The 16,169-nt window shown below is 46.5% G+C and overlaps 1 protein-coding gene across 2 annotated transcripts; it reads right to left on the bottom strand.

Annotated features, from left to right (window-relative positions):
- Positions 1-1,857: 1,857 nt before the first annotated feature.
- LOC140207162 (uncharacterized) lies at positions 1,858-15,667 on the bottom strand. 2 transcript variants are annotated; one of them, XM_072275505.1, is made up of 4 exons: positions 15,651-15,667; positions 9,236-11,446; positions 8,695-9,111; positions 1,858-2,681 (listed from the first exon to the last, which is right to left on the bottom strand). In XM_072275505.1, exon 2 carries the CDS (start codon positions 11,121-11,123, stop codon positions 10,068-10,070), a length of 1,056 nt encoding a protein of 351 aa, XP_072131606.1. In that variant the 5' UTR covers positions 11,124-11,446; positions 15,651-15,667; the 3' UTR covers positions 1,858-2,681; positions 8,695-9,111; positions 9,236-10,067. The 2 variants fall into 2 exon arrangements, with proteins under 2 accessions (XP_072131606.1, XP_072131607.1); XM_072275506.1 differs by lacking the exon at positions 8,695-9,111.
- Between the last annotated feature and the right edge of the window lie 502 nt (positions 15,668-16,169).

Genomic DNA, 16,169 nt, shown 5'->3' with positions numbered 1-16,169 from the left:
CCAGCTCCCATCTCCCTGCCAAATTAGTTTAAACCTTACCTAACAGCTCTACTAAACTTTCCCGCCAGGGTTCAGGTGTAACCCGTCCTTTTTGAACAGGTCATACTTTCCCCAGAAGAGATCCCAATTATCCAAGAATCTGAAGCCCTGCCCCCTACACCAGCCTCTCGGCCACGCATTCATCTGCCTGATCCTACTATTCTTGCCCTCGCTAGCACGTGGCACAGGTAGCAATCCCGAGATTACTACCCTGGAGGTCCTGCTTCTCAGCTTCCTTCCTAACTCCTGGAAATCTCTCTTCAGGATCTCCTCCTTTGTCCTATCTATGTCATTGGTACCAACATGTACCAAGAAAACTGGCTGCTCACCCTCACCCTTAAGAATATTCAGGACCCGATCCGAGACATCCTGTACCCTGGCACCTGGGAGGCAACACACCATGCGGGTATCTCTGTCAGGCTCACAGAATCTCCTGTCCGTTCTTCTGACTATGGAATCCCCTACGACTACCGCATTCCTCTTCTCCCTCCTTCTCTCCTGCACAACAGCGCCAGGCTCAGTGCCAGAGACCCGGTCACCGTGGGCATCCCTTGTCAGGTCATCCCCCTCAACAGCACCCAGAACAAGATATTTGCTGCTGAGAGGGACAGCCACAGGTGTGCTCTCCACTATCCGGGCATTTCCCTTCCCTGTCTAGACAGTGACCCAGTTTTCTGACCCCTGTAGCATAGGCATGACTACCTCCCTGTAGCTCCTGTCTATCACCTCTTCACTTTCCCTGATAAGCAGTAGGTCATCAAGCTGCAGCTCCAGATCCCTAACACGGTCTCTGAGGAGCTGCATCTCAGTGCACCTGGCGCAGATGTGGTCATCAGGGAGGCTGGAGGTGTCCCAGGATTCCCACATCAGACACCCTGAATAGAGCACTCACACCCTAAACAAAGCACTAACCCTGCAGGCATGCTATCTAATTCTACAGGAAAAGTAAGTCTACTCACCCACTTACCTCACCAAACAGATGAACTTTTTAAACCATTAGCTGTGAGAGCCCTGCTGTTCCTGTCTGTCCGGGCTGATTCGCCGGGGGGGGGGGGGGGGTGAAATTACGGGATAAGCAAGCAGGAACAGCTCCCTCAATGGATAAAACCATTCCCAACACACACGTCCTCGACCAGTGGAGCACCTCACCACAGGCATTGTTTCTTTCATCAGTCAGACAACCAAAAGATTTTCTCTGTCAATCAGCTTCCAAATGTAGCTACTCTGTCATTCGTTGCCACACCCTGCTGCTGATTCCCTTCTCCTCATTATACGTTCTTACCCCGACCATCGTCCAGAGCCCCAAACTCTGCCCTGTGCAGACCCGCCTCTGGTTTCTGACCCTACACCGTTAAACTAATGATTTCCCATTTTGCTTTAAGTCTTTAGAGGACAGTGGTGTTTTCTAACAACCCTTCAGAAGCAAGGAAAATGACCCATAATGTGGAAATGAGCCCTGAATAAGGAGGTTTACTACCAATGTCATTCTTCCTCAGCCCAGAGATGAGAGGGACAAAGAACATCTCAGACAGAACTGCAGTCAGCTCAACTTCTTCAGTCTGCAGAAAATTCAAGGGAAACCTCTTTACCCACAGAGTGGTGACTGTTTGGAACCCATCACCACAGGGAGAGCGAGAGAGGAACAACAGGGGAGGATTTAAGAGGACTATCATAGAACAGAATCACTAGCAGGGCCCAGCCGGCCTGAGTTGACACTCTATTGTACAGTAGTTGTGTTAGAAATTCACTAAGTACCAGAGACAGAGTTTAAAATAGAATTGATTTATTTGTCACAGATGCAGAATATTAAACTCCAGTCCCATTAAAGGTGAATATGCAGCAGAAGAAACTCCTCCCATGCCCAGTGACCAGGGTGCAGAACTGGGTGTGGTGAGCAGCAGCAATAATTGCAGAGTTCAGCACCAACAGTCACTCTCGAAATTGCATTCAGCAATGGTGATGGACAAATATCCAGCATGCAGCTTATTGAAACTTTCTCCCCAGTGTGAACTCATTGATGCACATTCAGTCGATTTGGCTGAAAGAAACTGTTCCTAAAGTCTGAGCAGGTGAATGGCCACTCCCCGGTGTGAACTTGCTGGTGTATCTGCAAATCAGATGACCGAGTGAATCCCTTCCCACAATCTGAGCACATGAATGGCCTCTCTCCAGTGTGAAATTGCTGATATACCTTCAATTTAGATGAGCAAGTGAATCCCTTCCCACAGTCTGAGAAGGTGAACGTCCACTCCCCAGTGTGAACTCGCTGGTGATCCATTAGGTCAGATGACCGAGTGAATCCTTCCCCACAAATTCAGATGACCAGCCTCTGCCCAGTGTGAACTGACTGGAGTGTCCACAGGTGAGAAGACCGATTGAATCCCTTCTCACCCACTGAACAGGTGAATGGCCTTGTGCAGCGTGAACTTGCTGATGTACCTTCAGTTGAGATGACAGAGTGAATCCATTCCCACTATCTATGCAGGTGAACGGCCTCTCCCCAGTGTAAAACGACGGGCGTGCCAGTCAGTCAGATGACTGGGTGAATCCCTTGCTCCACTTCTTAAATATCTGGACAGAGACAGCAAAACTGGCGTGTTGAGTTCAAGATTCCCGAAGACAAATTCCTTGTCGTTATTAACCTGAAGAGAGATTGACAAATTCCATCAATGGGTGTTGGACAACATTTCAGATGAGAACACTTGAATTGTCAAGGTGCGATCGGACATCACACTGTTACAGTGAAGTTCAACCCAAGATGGAAAGAGCAAGCATCTTCTAACTGGGCACAGTGATGGTATCTGGAATGACCATCAAATTCTCTGATGTTCTTTCTGTCTCTCTAAGAATGGGTACAGAGGAGATATCAGGGGTAAGTTTTTTTACGCAGAGAGTGGTGAGTGCATGGAATGGGCTGCCGGCGACGGTGGCGGAGGCAGATACGATAGATGGACAGGTATATGGAGCTCAGAAAATTACAGGGCTATGGATAACCCTGGGTAACTTCTCAGGTAAGGACATGTTCAGCACAGCTTTGTGGGCCAAAGAGCCTGTATTGTGCTGTAGGTTTATTTTCCTATGTTTCTGCCATCTCCAGTCTGTGACCTGGCTCAGTCTGACTCTCTCCACTGGTATTATTCCCTGTTCCCACTGAGCTGCATGGGTGCCTGGCCCCACAGTAACTGAAACACTCTCACACAAATAGCCTTTGTTGACGTGCAGCTGGGATTTTCTTTTATGTACTGTTAAAGTACCAATTTTAAAGCCATGTAAAAATTTCCTGCCCAGATGTTAAAAGGAATTAGAGTGAATATTAGTATTATTTCGGGTTCCTGTCTCAGTCATAGAAAAGTATAACACAGAAACAGACCCTTTCGCCCATCTGGTTTGTGCTGAACTATTTAAACTGCCCACTCCTATTACCCCTACCATCCAGGGACCTATACAAACCTCTTAAATGTTGAAATTGTGCTCACGTGCACTGGCTGCTCATTCCACACCTGGATGACCATCTATGTGAAGAAGTTTCCCCTCATGTTCCCCATAATGTTTCACTTTTCACCCTTAACCCATGGCCTCTGGTTGCAGTCATACCCCATCTCAGTGGAGAAAGCCAGCTTGCATTTACCCTATCTATACCCCTCTATCACAATCAAACCTCCGCTCAATCTTCTACATTCCAAGGAATAAAGTCCTGACCTGTTCAATCTTTCCTTATAACCCAAGTCCACCAGACCTGACACCATCCTTGTGAATTTTCTCTGAACTCTTTCAAACTCTTTTACATCTTTCCTGTAGGTTGGTGACCAAAACTGCACACAATACTCCAAATTAGGCCTCACCAATGTCTTGTACAATGTCAACATAACATCCACCCCCTGTCCTCAGTACTTTGGTTTATGAAGGCCAAGGTGCCAAAATCTTTCTTTCCATCCCTATCCACCTGTGATAACACTTTCAGTGAAATATAGACCTGTATTCCCAGATCCCTTTCTTGTACAGCACACTTCAGTACCCTACCAGCCACTGCGTAAGACCTACACTGGTAGATCCTACCAAAGCGCAACACCTCGCACTTGTCTGCATTAAATTCCATTTCCCATTTCTCAAACCATTTTTCCAGCTGGTCCAGATCACACTGCAAGCCATGATAGTCTTCCTCGCTGTCCACTACACCACCAATCTTGGTGTCATCCACAAATCTGCTGATCCAGTTAACCATGTTAACATCAGATTACTGATATAGATGACAAACAACAACAGATCCAGCACTGATCCCTGTGGCATACCTCTAGTCACAGGTTTCCAGTCAGAGAGGCAACCATCTGCTACCACACTCTGGCTTCTCCCAAAGACAGTGTCTCATCCAATTTACTATCTCATCTTGAATGCTGGGTGACTGAACCTTCTAGACCAACCTCCCATATGAGACTTTGTCAAGTGCTTTGCTAAAGTCCATGTCGACAACATCCACTGCCTTGCCTTCATCCACTTTCCTTATAACTTCCTCAAGAGACTCTATAAGATTGGCTAGACATGACCTACCATGCACAAAGCCATGTTGTCTATCCTTAATCAGTCCATATCTATCCAAATACTTACATATATGGTTCCTGCATATACGTTCCAATAACTTTCCCACTGCTGATGTCAAGCGCGCCGATGTATAATTTCCTAGTTTATTCTTCCAGCACTTCTTGAACAGCAGAACAACGTTGGCTGTCCTCCAATCCCCCAGTACCTCACCTGTCACTGAGGATGACTTAAGTATCTGTGCTTGGGCCTCGACAATTTCTGCACTTGTCTTCTGCAGGGTCCTAGGGAACAACTTGTCAGGCCCTGGGGATTTATCCACGCTAGTTTGCCTTAAGACAGCAAACACCCCACCCCCAAACACCCCACAGGGTCCATGAAGTTGATGCTGCTTTGCCTCACTTCTATAGACTCTGTGCCCACCTCCTGAGTAAATACGGATGCAAAAAAATCTCCCACATTTATTTTGTGGATGCTGTCCAAGTTGCATGCCATCTTGGACAATGTCTCCCATCCACTACATAATGGACTGGTTGGGCACGGGAGTACATTCAGCCAGAGACTCATTCCACCGAGATGCAACACAGAGCATCATAGGAAGTCATTCCTGCCTGTGGCCATCAAACTTTACAACTCATCCCTTGGAGGGTCAGACACCCTGAGCTGGTGCTGGACTTATTTCCTGGCATAATTCACATATTACTATTTAACTATTTATGGTTTTATTACTATTTATTATTTATGGTGCAACTGTAACGAAAATCGATTTCCCCCAGGATCAATAAAGTATGACTATGACTATTTGTCTTCCCATGTGGATTGCCATTCTGACCTTCCAGAGGATTAATCTTTTCCCTTGAAATCTTTTTGCTCTTAACATGTCTGCAGAATCCCTGAGGATTCTCCTTCACCTTGTCTGCTGGGGCAACCTCATGCCTTCTTTAATTTCTTTCATAAGTGCTCACTTGAATTTCCTGTACTCCATTTGTTCGTATCTGTCTGTACCTCCTTGTTTGTAAAAAGGGTTGTAAATTTAGTCAGCTCCATCTTGGGTACTAGCCGACAAAGTACTCAGGACACCTTCAGGGAGCCGTATCTCAGAAAGGCAGTGTCCATTATTAAAGAGCTCCAGCACCCAAGGCATGCCCTTTTCTCACTGTTACCATCAGGTAGGAAGTACAGAAGCCTGACAGCACACACTCAGTGACTCAGGAACAGCTTCATCCCCTCTGCCATCTGATTCCTCAATGGACACTGAACCCCTGGGCACTATCTCACTTTTTAAATATACATTGTTTCTGTTTTTTTGCAAGACTTTTAATCTATTAAATGTCTGTACACTGTATAAAGAATAATGAATAAGATTTACTTATTTATTATTACTATTACTATTTTTCGTCTATATTTCTTCGAGATTCGAACCAAGGTGGCTGTGAATGGAATGGCTGAGGATTTTTTGGAGGGAAGGCATTTTACTACTCGTGGTAAAGAGAGGCAAGACTACGCAGGCATGTAACGTCAGCCAGAAGAGCAGGAAAAGTTTGAAAAGAAGACCGCCATATCCAGCAGGCAGCATTCGGAGCAGGCAGCAGAGTGAGAGGGTAGCAGAGTGGGCTTGGCTCAAACGGGCTTAGGCGGTAATGGGACAAGTGAAGGTAGGGGGTTTACCTGTGTTAATTGCAGAAAGGAATTACTATGTGTGCAAGGCCAGTTTTCTGTACTTGGTGTCAGATGTGGGAGGTCCTGGAGTCTCCCAGCCTCCCGGACGGCCATATCTGCACCCGGTGTGTCGAGCTGCGGCTCCTAAGGGACCACATTAGGGAACTGGAGTTGCAGCTCGATGACCTTCGCCTGGTCAGGAAGAGTGAGGAGGTGACGGAAAGGAGTTATAGTCAGCTGGTCACACTGGGGCCACAGGAGACAGACAAGTGGGTCACAGTCAGGAGGGGGAAGGGGAAGAGTCAGGTACCAAAGAGTACCCCTGTGGCTGTACTCCTTGACAATAAGTACTCCTGTTTGAGTACTGTTGGGGGGGGGGGGGGGACAGCTTATCTGGGGGAAGTGACATTGGCCATGCCTCTGGCACAGAGTCCAGCCCTGTGGTTCAGAAGGGTAGGGAAAGGAAGAGGAAGGCAGTAGTGATAGGGGACTCTATAGTTAGGGGGTCAGACAGGCGATTCTGTGGACACAGGAAAGAAATTCGGATGGTAGTTTGCCTCCCAGGTGCCAGGGTCCAGGATGTTTCAGATCGCATCCAAGATATCCTGTAGTGGGAGGGAGAACAGCCAGAAGTCGTGGTACATATTGGTACCAATGACGTAGGTAGGAAAAGGGAAGAGGTCCTGAAAACAGAGTGCAGGAAGTTAGGAACAAAGTTAAGAAGCGGGACCACAAAGGTAGTAATCTCGGGATTACTGCCTGTGCCACGCGACAGTGAGTACAGGAATAGAATGAGGTGGAGGATAAATGCGTGGCTGAGGGATTGGAGCAGGGGGCAGGGATTCAGATTTCTGGATCATTGGGACCTCTTTGGCAGGTGTGACCTGTAAAAAAAGGACGGGTTGCACTTGAATCCCAGGGGGACCAATATCTTGGCGGGGATGGCAGGGACGTTTGCTAAGGCTACTGGGGAGAGTTTAAACTAGAATTGTTGGGGGTGGGAACCGAACTGAGAAGACTGGGAAAGAAGAGGTTGGCTCACAAATAGAGAAAGTTTGTAGACAGTGCAAAAGGGAGGATAGGCAGGTGATAGAGAAGGGACGTGCTCAGACCGAAGGACAGGGAGGGAAGCAAAAGAGGTGGGGGCGTGGCACTGTTGATCAGAGATAGTGTCAGGGCTGCAGAAAAGGTGGACACCATGGAGGGATTGTCTACGGAGTCTCTATGGGTGGAGATTAGGAACACGAAGGGGTCAATAACTTTACTGGGCGTTTTTTATAGGTCTAATAGTAACAGGGATATCGAGGAACAGGCAGGGAAACAAATCCTGGAAAGGTGTAATAATAACAGAGTTGTCATGATGGGAGATTTTAACTTCCCAAATATCAACTGGCATCTCCCTAGAGCGAGGGGTTTAGATGGGGTGGAGTTTGTTAGGTGTGTTCAGGAAGGTTTCTTGACACAACATGTAGATAAGCCTACAAGAGGAGAGGCTGTACTTGATTTGGTTTGGGAAATGAACCTGGTCAGGTGTCAGATCTCTCAGTGGGAGAGCATTTTGGGGATAGTGACCATAATTCTATCTCTTTACAACAGCATTGGAGAGGGATAGGAACAGACAAGTTAGAAAAGCGTCTAATTGGAGTAAGGGGAATTATGAGGCTATCAGGTAGGAAATTGGAGGCTTAAGTTGGAAACAGATGTTCTCAGGGACAAGTACGGAAGAAATATGGCAAACCTCTGGGGATATTTGTGTAGAGTTCTGTATAGGTACGTTCCAACGAGACAGGGAAGCTATGGTAGGGTACAGGAACCGTGGTGTACAAAGGCTGTAATAAATCTAGTCAAGAAAAAAAGAAAATCTTACAAAAGGTTCTGAGAGCTAGGTATTGTTAGTGATCTAGAAGATTATAAGGCTACTAGGAAGGAGCTTAAGGAGGAAATTAGGAGAGCCAGAAGGAGCCATGAGAAGGCCTTGGCAGGCAGAATCAAGGAAAACCCCAAGGCATTCTACAAGTATGCGAAGAGCAAGAGGATAAGACGTGAAAGAATAGGACTTATCAAGTGTGACAGTGGGAAAGTGTGCATGGAACCGGAGGAAATAGCAGAGGTACTTAATGAATACTTTACTCCAGTATTCACTATGGAAAAGGATCTTAGTGATTTTAGTGATGACTTGCAGCAGACTAGAGCTTGAGCATGCAAATGTTAAGAAAGAGGATGTGCTGGAGCTTTTGGAAAGCATCAAGTTGGATAAGTCGCCAGGACCGGATGAAATATTCCCCAGGCTACTGTGGGAGGCGAGGGAGGAGATTGCTGAGCCTCTGGTGATGATCTTTGCATCATCAATGGGGATGGAAGAGGTTCCGGAGGATTGGAGGGTGGCGGATGTTGTTCCTTTATTCAAGAAAGGAAGAAAGGGAGTACAGATAGCCCAGGAAATTATAGACCAGTGAGTCTTACCTCAGTGGTTAGTAAGTTGACGGATAAGATCCTGAGAGGCAAGATTTCTGAACATTTGGAAAGGTATATATGATTTGTAGTAGTCAGCATGGCTTTGTAAAGGGCAGGTCGTGCCTTACGAGCCTGATTGAATTTTTTGAGGATGTGACTAAACACATTGACGAAGGAAGGGCAGTAGATGTAGTGTATATGGATTTCAGCAAGGCATTTGATAAGGTACCCCATGCAAGGCTTACTGAGAAAGTAAGGATGCATGGGAACCAAGGGGACATTGTTTTGTGGATCCAGAACTGGCTTGCCCACAGAAGGTAAAGAGTGCTTGTAGACGGGTCATATTCTGCATGGAGGTCGGTGACCAGTGGAGTGCTTCAGGAATCTGTTCTGGGACCCTCACTCTTCGTGATATTTATAAATGACCTGGATGAGGAAATAGAGGGATGGGTTAGTAAGTTTGCTGATGACACAAAGGTTGGAAGTGTTGTGGATAGTGTGGAGGACTGTCAGAGGTTACAGCGGGACATTGATAGGATGCACAACTGACCTGAGAAGTGGAAGATGGAGATCAATCCAGATAAGTGTGAAGTGGTTCATTTTGGTAGGTCAAATATGATGGCAGAATATAGCATTAATGGTAAGACTCTTGGCAGTGTGGAGGATCAGAGGGATCTTGTGTCCGAATCCACAGGACGCTCATAGCAGCTGCACAGGTTGACTCTGGTTAAGAAATCATATGGTGTATTGGCAACCGGAGGCGGATATGATAGGGTCTTTTAAGAGGCTTTCAGATAGGTACATGGAACTTAGTAAACTAGAGGGCTGTAGGTAAGCCTAGTAATTTCTAAGGTAGGGACATGTTGCGCACAACTGTGTGGGCCAAAGGGCCTGTATTGTGTTGTAGGTTTTCTATGTTTCTATGACTTGTCACAAGGGGTATTGTCTTCAAGTGAATTACCAGACCACACCCAGGCAAGGGTTAACACATAAGTGGTCTTCACAGGATACCCCAAATCCGATCCACTCCTATGGATCAAGCGAGGTGATAACCACACATTCGATGTTCACTGAATCGATAATTAACCCACCCTTGTGGGCATAGGAAAGTTCTAAACAGTGACCCTTGGCCACTAGTTCCCTGGTTTCGATCCTTCTATTTTTCCTCCTTCATGTCCGTCTGACTCTGAGTGTCTGTGTCCTCGGTTAAAACTAAACAAGCTGCAAGTCAGACTGATTCACCTTCTTAATCTCTCTCTCTCTCTTAAAATGACAGTCCACAGCAAACAAAACCAAGGGATTCATAACAACAGCCACTCCCCACTGTGAACTGACTGGTGTGCCAGTAGTTTCGATGACTGAGTGAATCCTTTCCCACATTCTTAGCAGGTGAACGGCTTCTCCCCAGTGTGAACTCGCTGGTGACTCTGTAGGTCGGATGACTGAGTGAATCCCTTCCCACAGACTGAGCAGGTGAACGGCTTCTCCCCAGTGTGAACTCGCTGGTGTCTCTGTAGGGTGGATGACTGAGTGAATCTCTTCCCACAGACCGAGCAGGTGAACGGCCTCTCCCCAGTGTGAACTGACTGGTGTGCCAGTAGGTGGGATGATCGAGTGAATCTCTTCCCACATTCTGAGCAGATGAATGGCTTCTCCCCAGTGTGATCTCGCTGATGACTCTGTAGGTCGGATGACCAAGTGAATCCCTTCCCACATTTTGAGCAGGTGAACTGCTTCTCCCCAGTGTGAACTTGCTGATGTCTCTGTAGGTTGGATGACTCAGTGAATCTCTTCCCACAGACTGAGCAGGTGAACGGCTTCTCCCCAGTGTGAACTCGCTGGTGTTTCTGAAGGGTGGATGAATAAGTGAATCTCTTCCCACAGTCTGAGCAGGTGAACGGCCTCTCTCCAGTGTGAACTCGCTGATGTGTCAGTAGGTTAGATGATCGAGTGAATCTCTTCCCACATTCTGAGCAGGTGAACAGCTTCTCCCCAGTGTGAATTCGCTGGTGACTCTGTAGGGTTGATGTCTGAGTGAATCTCTTCCCACAGTCTGAGCAGGTGAACGGCCTCTCCCCAGTGTGAACTGACTGGTGTGCCAGTAGGTGGGACGACAGTGTGAATCCCTTCCCACATTCTGAGCAGGTAAACGGCTTCTCCCCAGTGTGAACTCGCTGGTGACTTTGTAGGGTGGAAGATTGAGTGAATCTCTTCTCACAGACTGAGCAGGTGAACGGCTTCTCCCCAGTGTGAACTCGTTGGTGTGTCAGTAGGTGAGATGACATAGTGAATCCCTTCCCACAATCCGAGCAGGAGAACGGCCGCTCCCCGGTGTGAATTCGTTGGTGAGCTATTAGGTTAGATGACCGAGTGAATCCCTTCCCACAGTCCGAGCAGGTGAATGGCCGCTCCCCACTGTGAACTCGTTGGTGTGCCATTAGGTCAGATGACCGAGTGAATCCTTCCCCACAAATTCAGCAGATGACCGGCCTCTGGCCAGTGTGAACTGACTGGTGTGTCCACAGGTGGGAAGACTGACTGAATCCTTTCTCACACACAGAACAGGTGAATTGCCTTGTCCAGTGTGAACTTGTTGATGTACCTTCAATTGAGATAGCCGAGTGAATCCCTCCCCACAGTCTGAGCAGGAAGGATGGCTGACTGAATCCCTTGCTCCACTTCTTAGATATCTAGACAGACGCAGCAAAACTGGCGTGCAGAGTTTGAGATTCCCAGAGACAAATTCCTTGTCATTTTTAACCTGTAGAAAGATTTACAAAATCCATCAATGGGTGAAGGACAACATTTCAAGATGAAATTACTTTTTCTCCATTTCTCAAACCATTTTCCCAGCCGGTCCAGATCGCACTGCAAGCCATGATAGTCTTCCTCGTTGTCCACTACACCCCCAATATTGGTGTCATCCACAAATTTGCTTATCCAGTTAACCACACTATCATTCAGATTACTGATATAGATGATAAACAACAACAGATCCAGCACCGATCCCTGTGGCACACCACTAGTCACAGGTCTCCAGTCAGAGAGACAACCATCTGCTACCACACTCTGGCTTCTCCCAAAGACAGTGTCTCATCCAATTTACTATCTCATCTTGAATGCTAAGCGACTGAACCTTCTTGACCAACCTCTCATATGAGACTTTGTCAAGTGCCTTGCTAAAGTCCATGTAGACAACATCAACTGCCTTGCCTTCATCCACTTTCCCGATAACTTCCTCCAGAGACTCTGTAAGATTTGCTAGACATGACCTACTGTGCACAAAGCTATGTTGTCTATCCTTAATCAGTCCACACCTATCCAAATACTTACAGTATATATCCAGTTCCTGCACATACGTTCCAATAACTTTCCCCCTACTGATGTCAAGCTCACCAACGTATAATTTCCTAGTTTATTTTTCAAGCCTTTCTTGAACAGCGAAACAACATTGGTTGTCGTCCAATCCTCCTGTACCTCACCTGTCACTAAGGATGGTTTAAATATCTGTGCTTGGGCCCCAACAATTTCTGCACCTGTCTTCCACAGAGTCCCAGGGAACAACTTGTCAGGCCCTGGAGATGGTGGGGTACTGTAGGAAGTTTTGCAATAACTCTGCGGTCACTACCCCTCCCCCTCCTACTAAGCCCTTGCGAGAGAAAACTAAGTCGGAATGGGACGACCCTTGTTATTGTGGTCCAGGACAAAAACCAAATGAGAGTTTACATTGATCACAATTCATCAGTGTTTTTGGCCACTATGAAGCTTGCTAAGTTGGAGCCTGGTCTAAGGGATTATTAATAACACATATAAAAGGAACAGAAAATGTGATGGCTGACTGTCTGTCAGGTGTTGACAACTTCAAATTCGCTGTATTAGCCAACTAGCTGATAACGATGTATATTTGTGTGTGTATCAAATAATGTATTCATGTTTGTAATTTTTACCCCCCCCCCGGTAAAAACCCTTAAAGGGGGGGGAAGTGTGACAGGAATACACATAGATTAAGATGTTAGCTGTCCTGTGTGATCAGCAGTTGGTCTGCCACCTGTCTTCAGGAGAGAGAGAGATAAGGAAGACAATGAAGCAGCAATTGGAGATGTGTAATGAAGGGACGGGAGAGAGAGCTGTCTAGAGCGGCTCCCCCTTTGAACCCTGAACTGTTTGAAGTGATGGACAGGCGATACCCCAGCAGGGGGATAAAAAGGGACAAGTTCGCTAAGGCAGGACACACATGACACCCGAGGTAACGAGACCCTGGAAGCGGTGCGCCTCTCACAAGTCGGTGGGAAGCTTTTGGACGGCTGATCGCGGGATCAAGCCATAGACGCTCAGGGTGGAAAGGCACGATCGGCGGGAACCTGGTGTGTGTCCACCCTTGCCTGGGTCCCAGGCTCAGCACAGAGAAACGATCGTATCTGGAAACGGAGGGGGGTCACGGTCGGTGACCTCAGATGACATCACAAAGGACTCGCCCGACAGCTGACTGTGAAGGTCTGTGTGGAAGCCTTGAATATTCATTCGTTTTGCTCTCTCTCTCCTCCCTCCCCCCCCACTGTCCATCTCCCATGGCAGCGATTACTGCGAACTGTACTGAACTAAACTGAACTGAACTTTGCGTCATTTTGAAACTGGTCATTTACCCCTAGGCAACGATAGAGCTTGATTGATCCTGTTATCTGAATTCTGTGTATATGTATGTTTATCATTGCTGAACTGTTGCATTCATTATCCTTTTGATTAGAGTACTGTGTTGCTTGTTTCTTTAATAAAACTTTCTTAGTTCTAGTAATCCAGACTCCAACTGAGTGATCCATTCCTACTGGTTTGGCAACCCAGTTACGGGGTACGTAACAGTGTGCATCTGCGTGCGTCCGTGATGATGGATTTTTCATGGCTTTTCCAAGGCACAGAGCGAGAGAGCGAGACTGTGTGGCGCGCCACTCCTCACACAGAGATTTTTCCCTTTGTTTTTTACGAGGTCAAGTTGCGATCTTGACACTCAACCCGGCACGGATGGAAAGCATGCTCGGGGGCAGACCCAACTGGTTTCGAACCCAGGAACCTCCGCTCCCGGATCCGGCGCCGATGTCGTTGCGCCACCAGCCGGCCCAGTCTCGATCTCTTTATTGCTTTCACCATTTCTGCCAACACCAAATCCCCTTCTTCCATCAAATCTTCAATTACCTTTCCATTTGAATCGGTAATCGGATTCCCCCATATTGTGCTATGAGCATTGAAATCTGCACACCACACTACCTTATGTCTGTTTTGTCCTTGTATCCTTATAGGCTGTCCAAATCCAACCTTTTACGTGGATTGTAGTAGTTAATTATAACCACTCCCTCCCCTCTCTCCCACACTTCCACCACTGTGTATTCCTGATCATCTCCTTTTTCCAGTACCCTATATGGTATACCTTGCTTGATTAACATAGCACAACCCCCTCCTCCCCCTAGATTTCTATCTTTCCTTATCATTGTATACCCATATACCACAAAGTCTAAAGTTGGTTTCAACCAAGTTCCCTGAATACACACTACATCCGGTTTTACAACCATTTCTTTAATAAAGTGCTTGAATTCCTGGCTATTGGCCGGTAAGCTCCTTGCATTCCATTGCAAAAGAATCACCATGACACTTCCTGGCCTGACTGATTAGTGAGGTTCTCCCTTACTTCCTCCCATGTCAGTCCTACTAATCCTAAATGGTTTACTGTTGCTTTTACCACCAGCTGAATTTTGTCACTTTTTGACTTTACCTCAGCTGTAATATTAATCACTCCTACAATGAATGTTACTAGAGCCTTTTTGTCTACATAAATCCTGTCATTTGTTCTTTGTTGCATCTCTCATATCCCCATTGCTCCCTGTTCATTAGGAGCATTATTCTGTTCTCTTGACATTCTTACAGCTTCTGCATAAGTGATCTTTCTTTTCACTCTTATTTCTTGAATTTTATCTTCCCGTCTCATAACCTCACACCCACTATATGCAACATTGTAAGCTCCTCCACAATTGCAGCATTTTGGTTGAACTCCTGTTCCGCACTGTCCATATTCATGATCACCCCCACATCTAGCACATCTCCTCTGCCTTTTACAGTTTTTAGCTATGTGTCCAAACCTTTGACAAATATAGCACCTCAATGGCTTTGGCACATACGCCCTTACTGGGTAACTCATGAAACCCAGGAACACCTTCCTTGGCACTCTTTCTTCTTCAGATTCAATCTTTCACTTTCACTTTCTTTTTTCATCTCCTCCTTTGTTGCTGTCAGTCTTTGAACATTCATTACTTTTCCTCCTTTGATGTTCCTCTTTAACTCCTCCTCATTGATACCCGCGTGATCACTCCTTGACGTCCACTGCCATTTCGTGCTCCCACCTTCCCTGCGTATTCCACCTTGCATTTTTCCATCTCTTTTAGCTTGAGTGCTTTCTCAAGTTGTTGCTCATTTGCACATCTTACCAATAGGTTGCCATCATTAAGGACTTTTGCAAATACTATTTCCCCTATCTTATTTGCCAGAGTTGTTGTTAGCACAAACAGGTTAATTTTCATCTTCCTCACTTTCAGAGCTCTCTCCACTGTCATTTAATATGATTTTATTCCCTTTGTCTCGGTTTTCATTCATCCGTCCCCTCACTATCTCCTCATTCCCTTTCTTTCTCCCTTCACAACAAGCCATTTCTCCCCAGCTGCCTATCTCTGATCCCAAATCCCTATCCCGCTCCTTCTCCACTCGCTTTCCCTCAACAAGTTCCGCAACCGCATTCACGCATGCACCTTCCAGCCCAGCCAACTCCAACCTCCGTGAAAGCTGCTTGTTGCCCAGGGCAAAGGTGTTTGATATCATTATGTACCCAGAGAGGATGGGTCAAAACATGTCCTCACAGGTAGAAAAGTCCAGAACAGGAAGAAGTGGAACAAGCAACACACACAAAATGCTGGAGGAACTCCTACCTTGAGCCGATCTCTCGCGGCCTTTTGTGTACTGCGCACATGCGCGATTTTCGGGAACATCCGCAACCCTGACGCATGCGCATTCGATCTGCGAACATTGTTACGCAGAGCTTTCGAGTTAATCACGGTGTCATTAAAAGTTTCTGCAAGCACCGGTTCCATGTCCATACCTCAGGTTTTTTTTGTGTGTGTGTGTGGAAAACTCAGTAGCTCTTTTAAAGCAGAAAGCAGCTCCCGTAAGCAATGCACAATATCAGCAAATTTCCCGTGTGTCTAATGCCAACGTAGAATCTTCTTATAAATGCAGATATAAAACACAAGAGATTCTGCTGTTGCTGGAAATGTAGGCACATACACAGAAAATTCTGGAGGAACTCTGCAGTTCAGACAGCAACTAAGCAGAGGAGTACACAGTCCAGGCATGCTGAAGGGGCTGGGTCTAAACGTCTCCACATTTGCTGCCTGATCTGTTGATTTCCACTAGTATTTTGCAGAAAATAACCAAGTTTTTTTTCGATC

This window comes from Mobula birostris, chromosome 13, assembly GCF_030028105.1.
Source record: "Mobula birostris isolate sMobBir1 chromosome 13, sMobBir1.hap1, whole genome shotgun sequence".
Taxonomy (NCBI): Eukaryota; Metazoa; Chordata; class Chondrichthyes; order Myliobatiformes; family Myliobatidae; genus Mobula; species Mobula birostris.
This window is presented reverse-complemented; position numbering and strand designations above follow the sequence as displayed.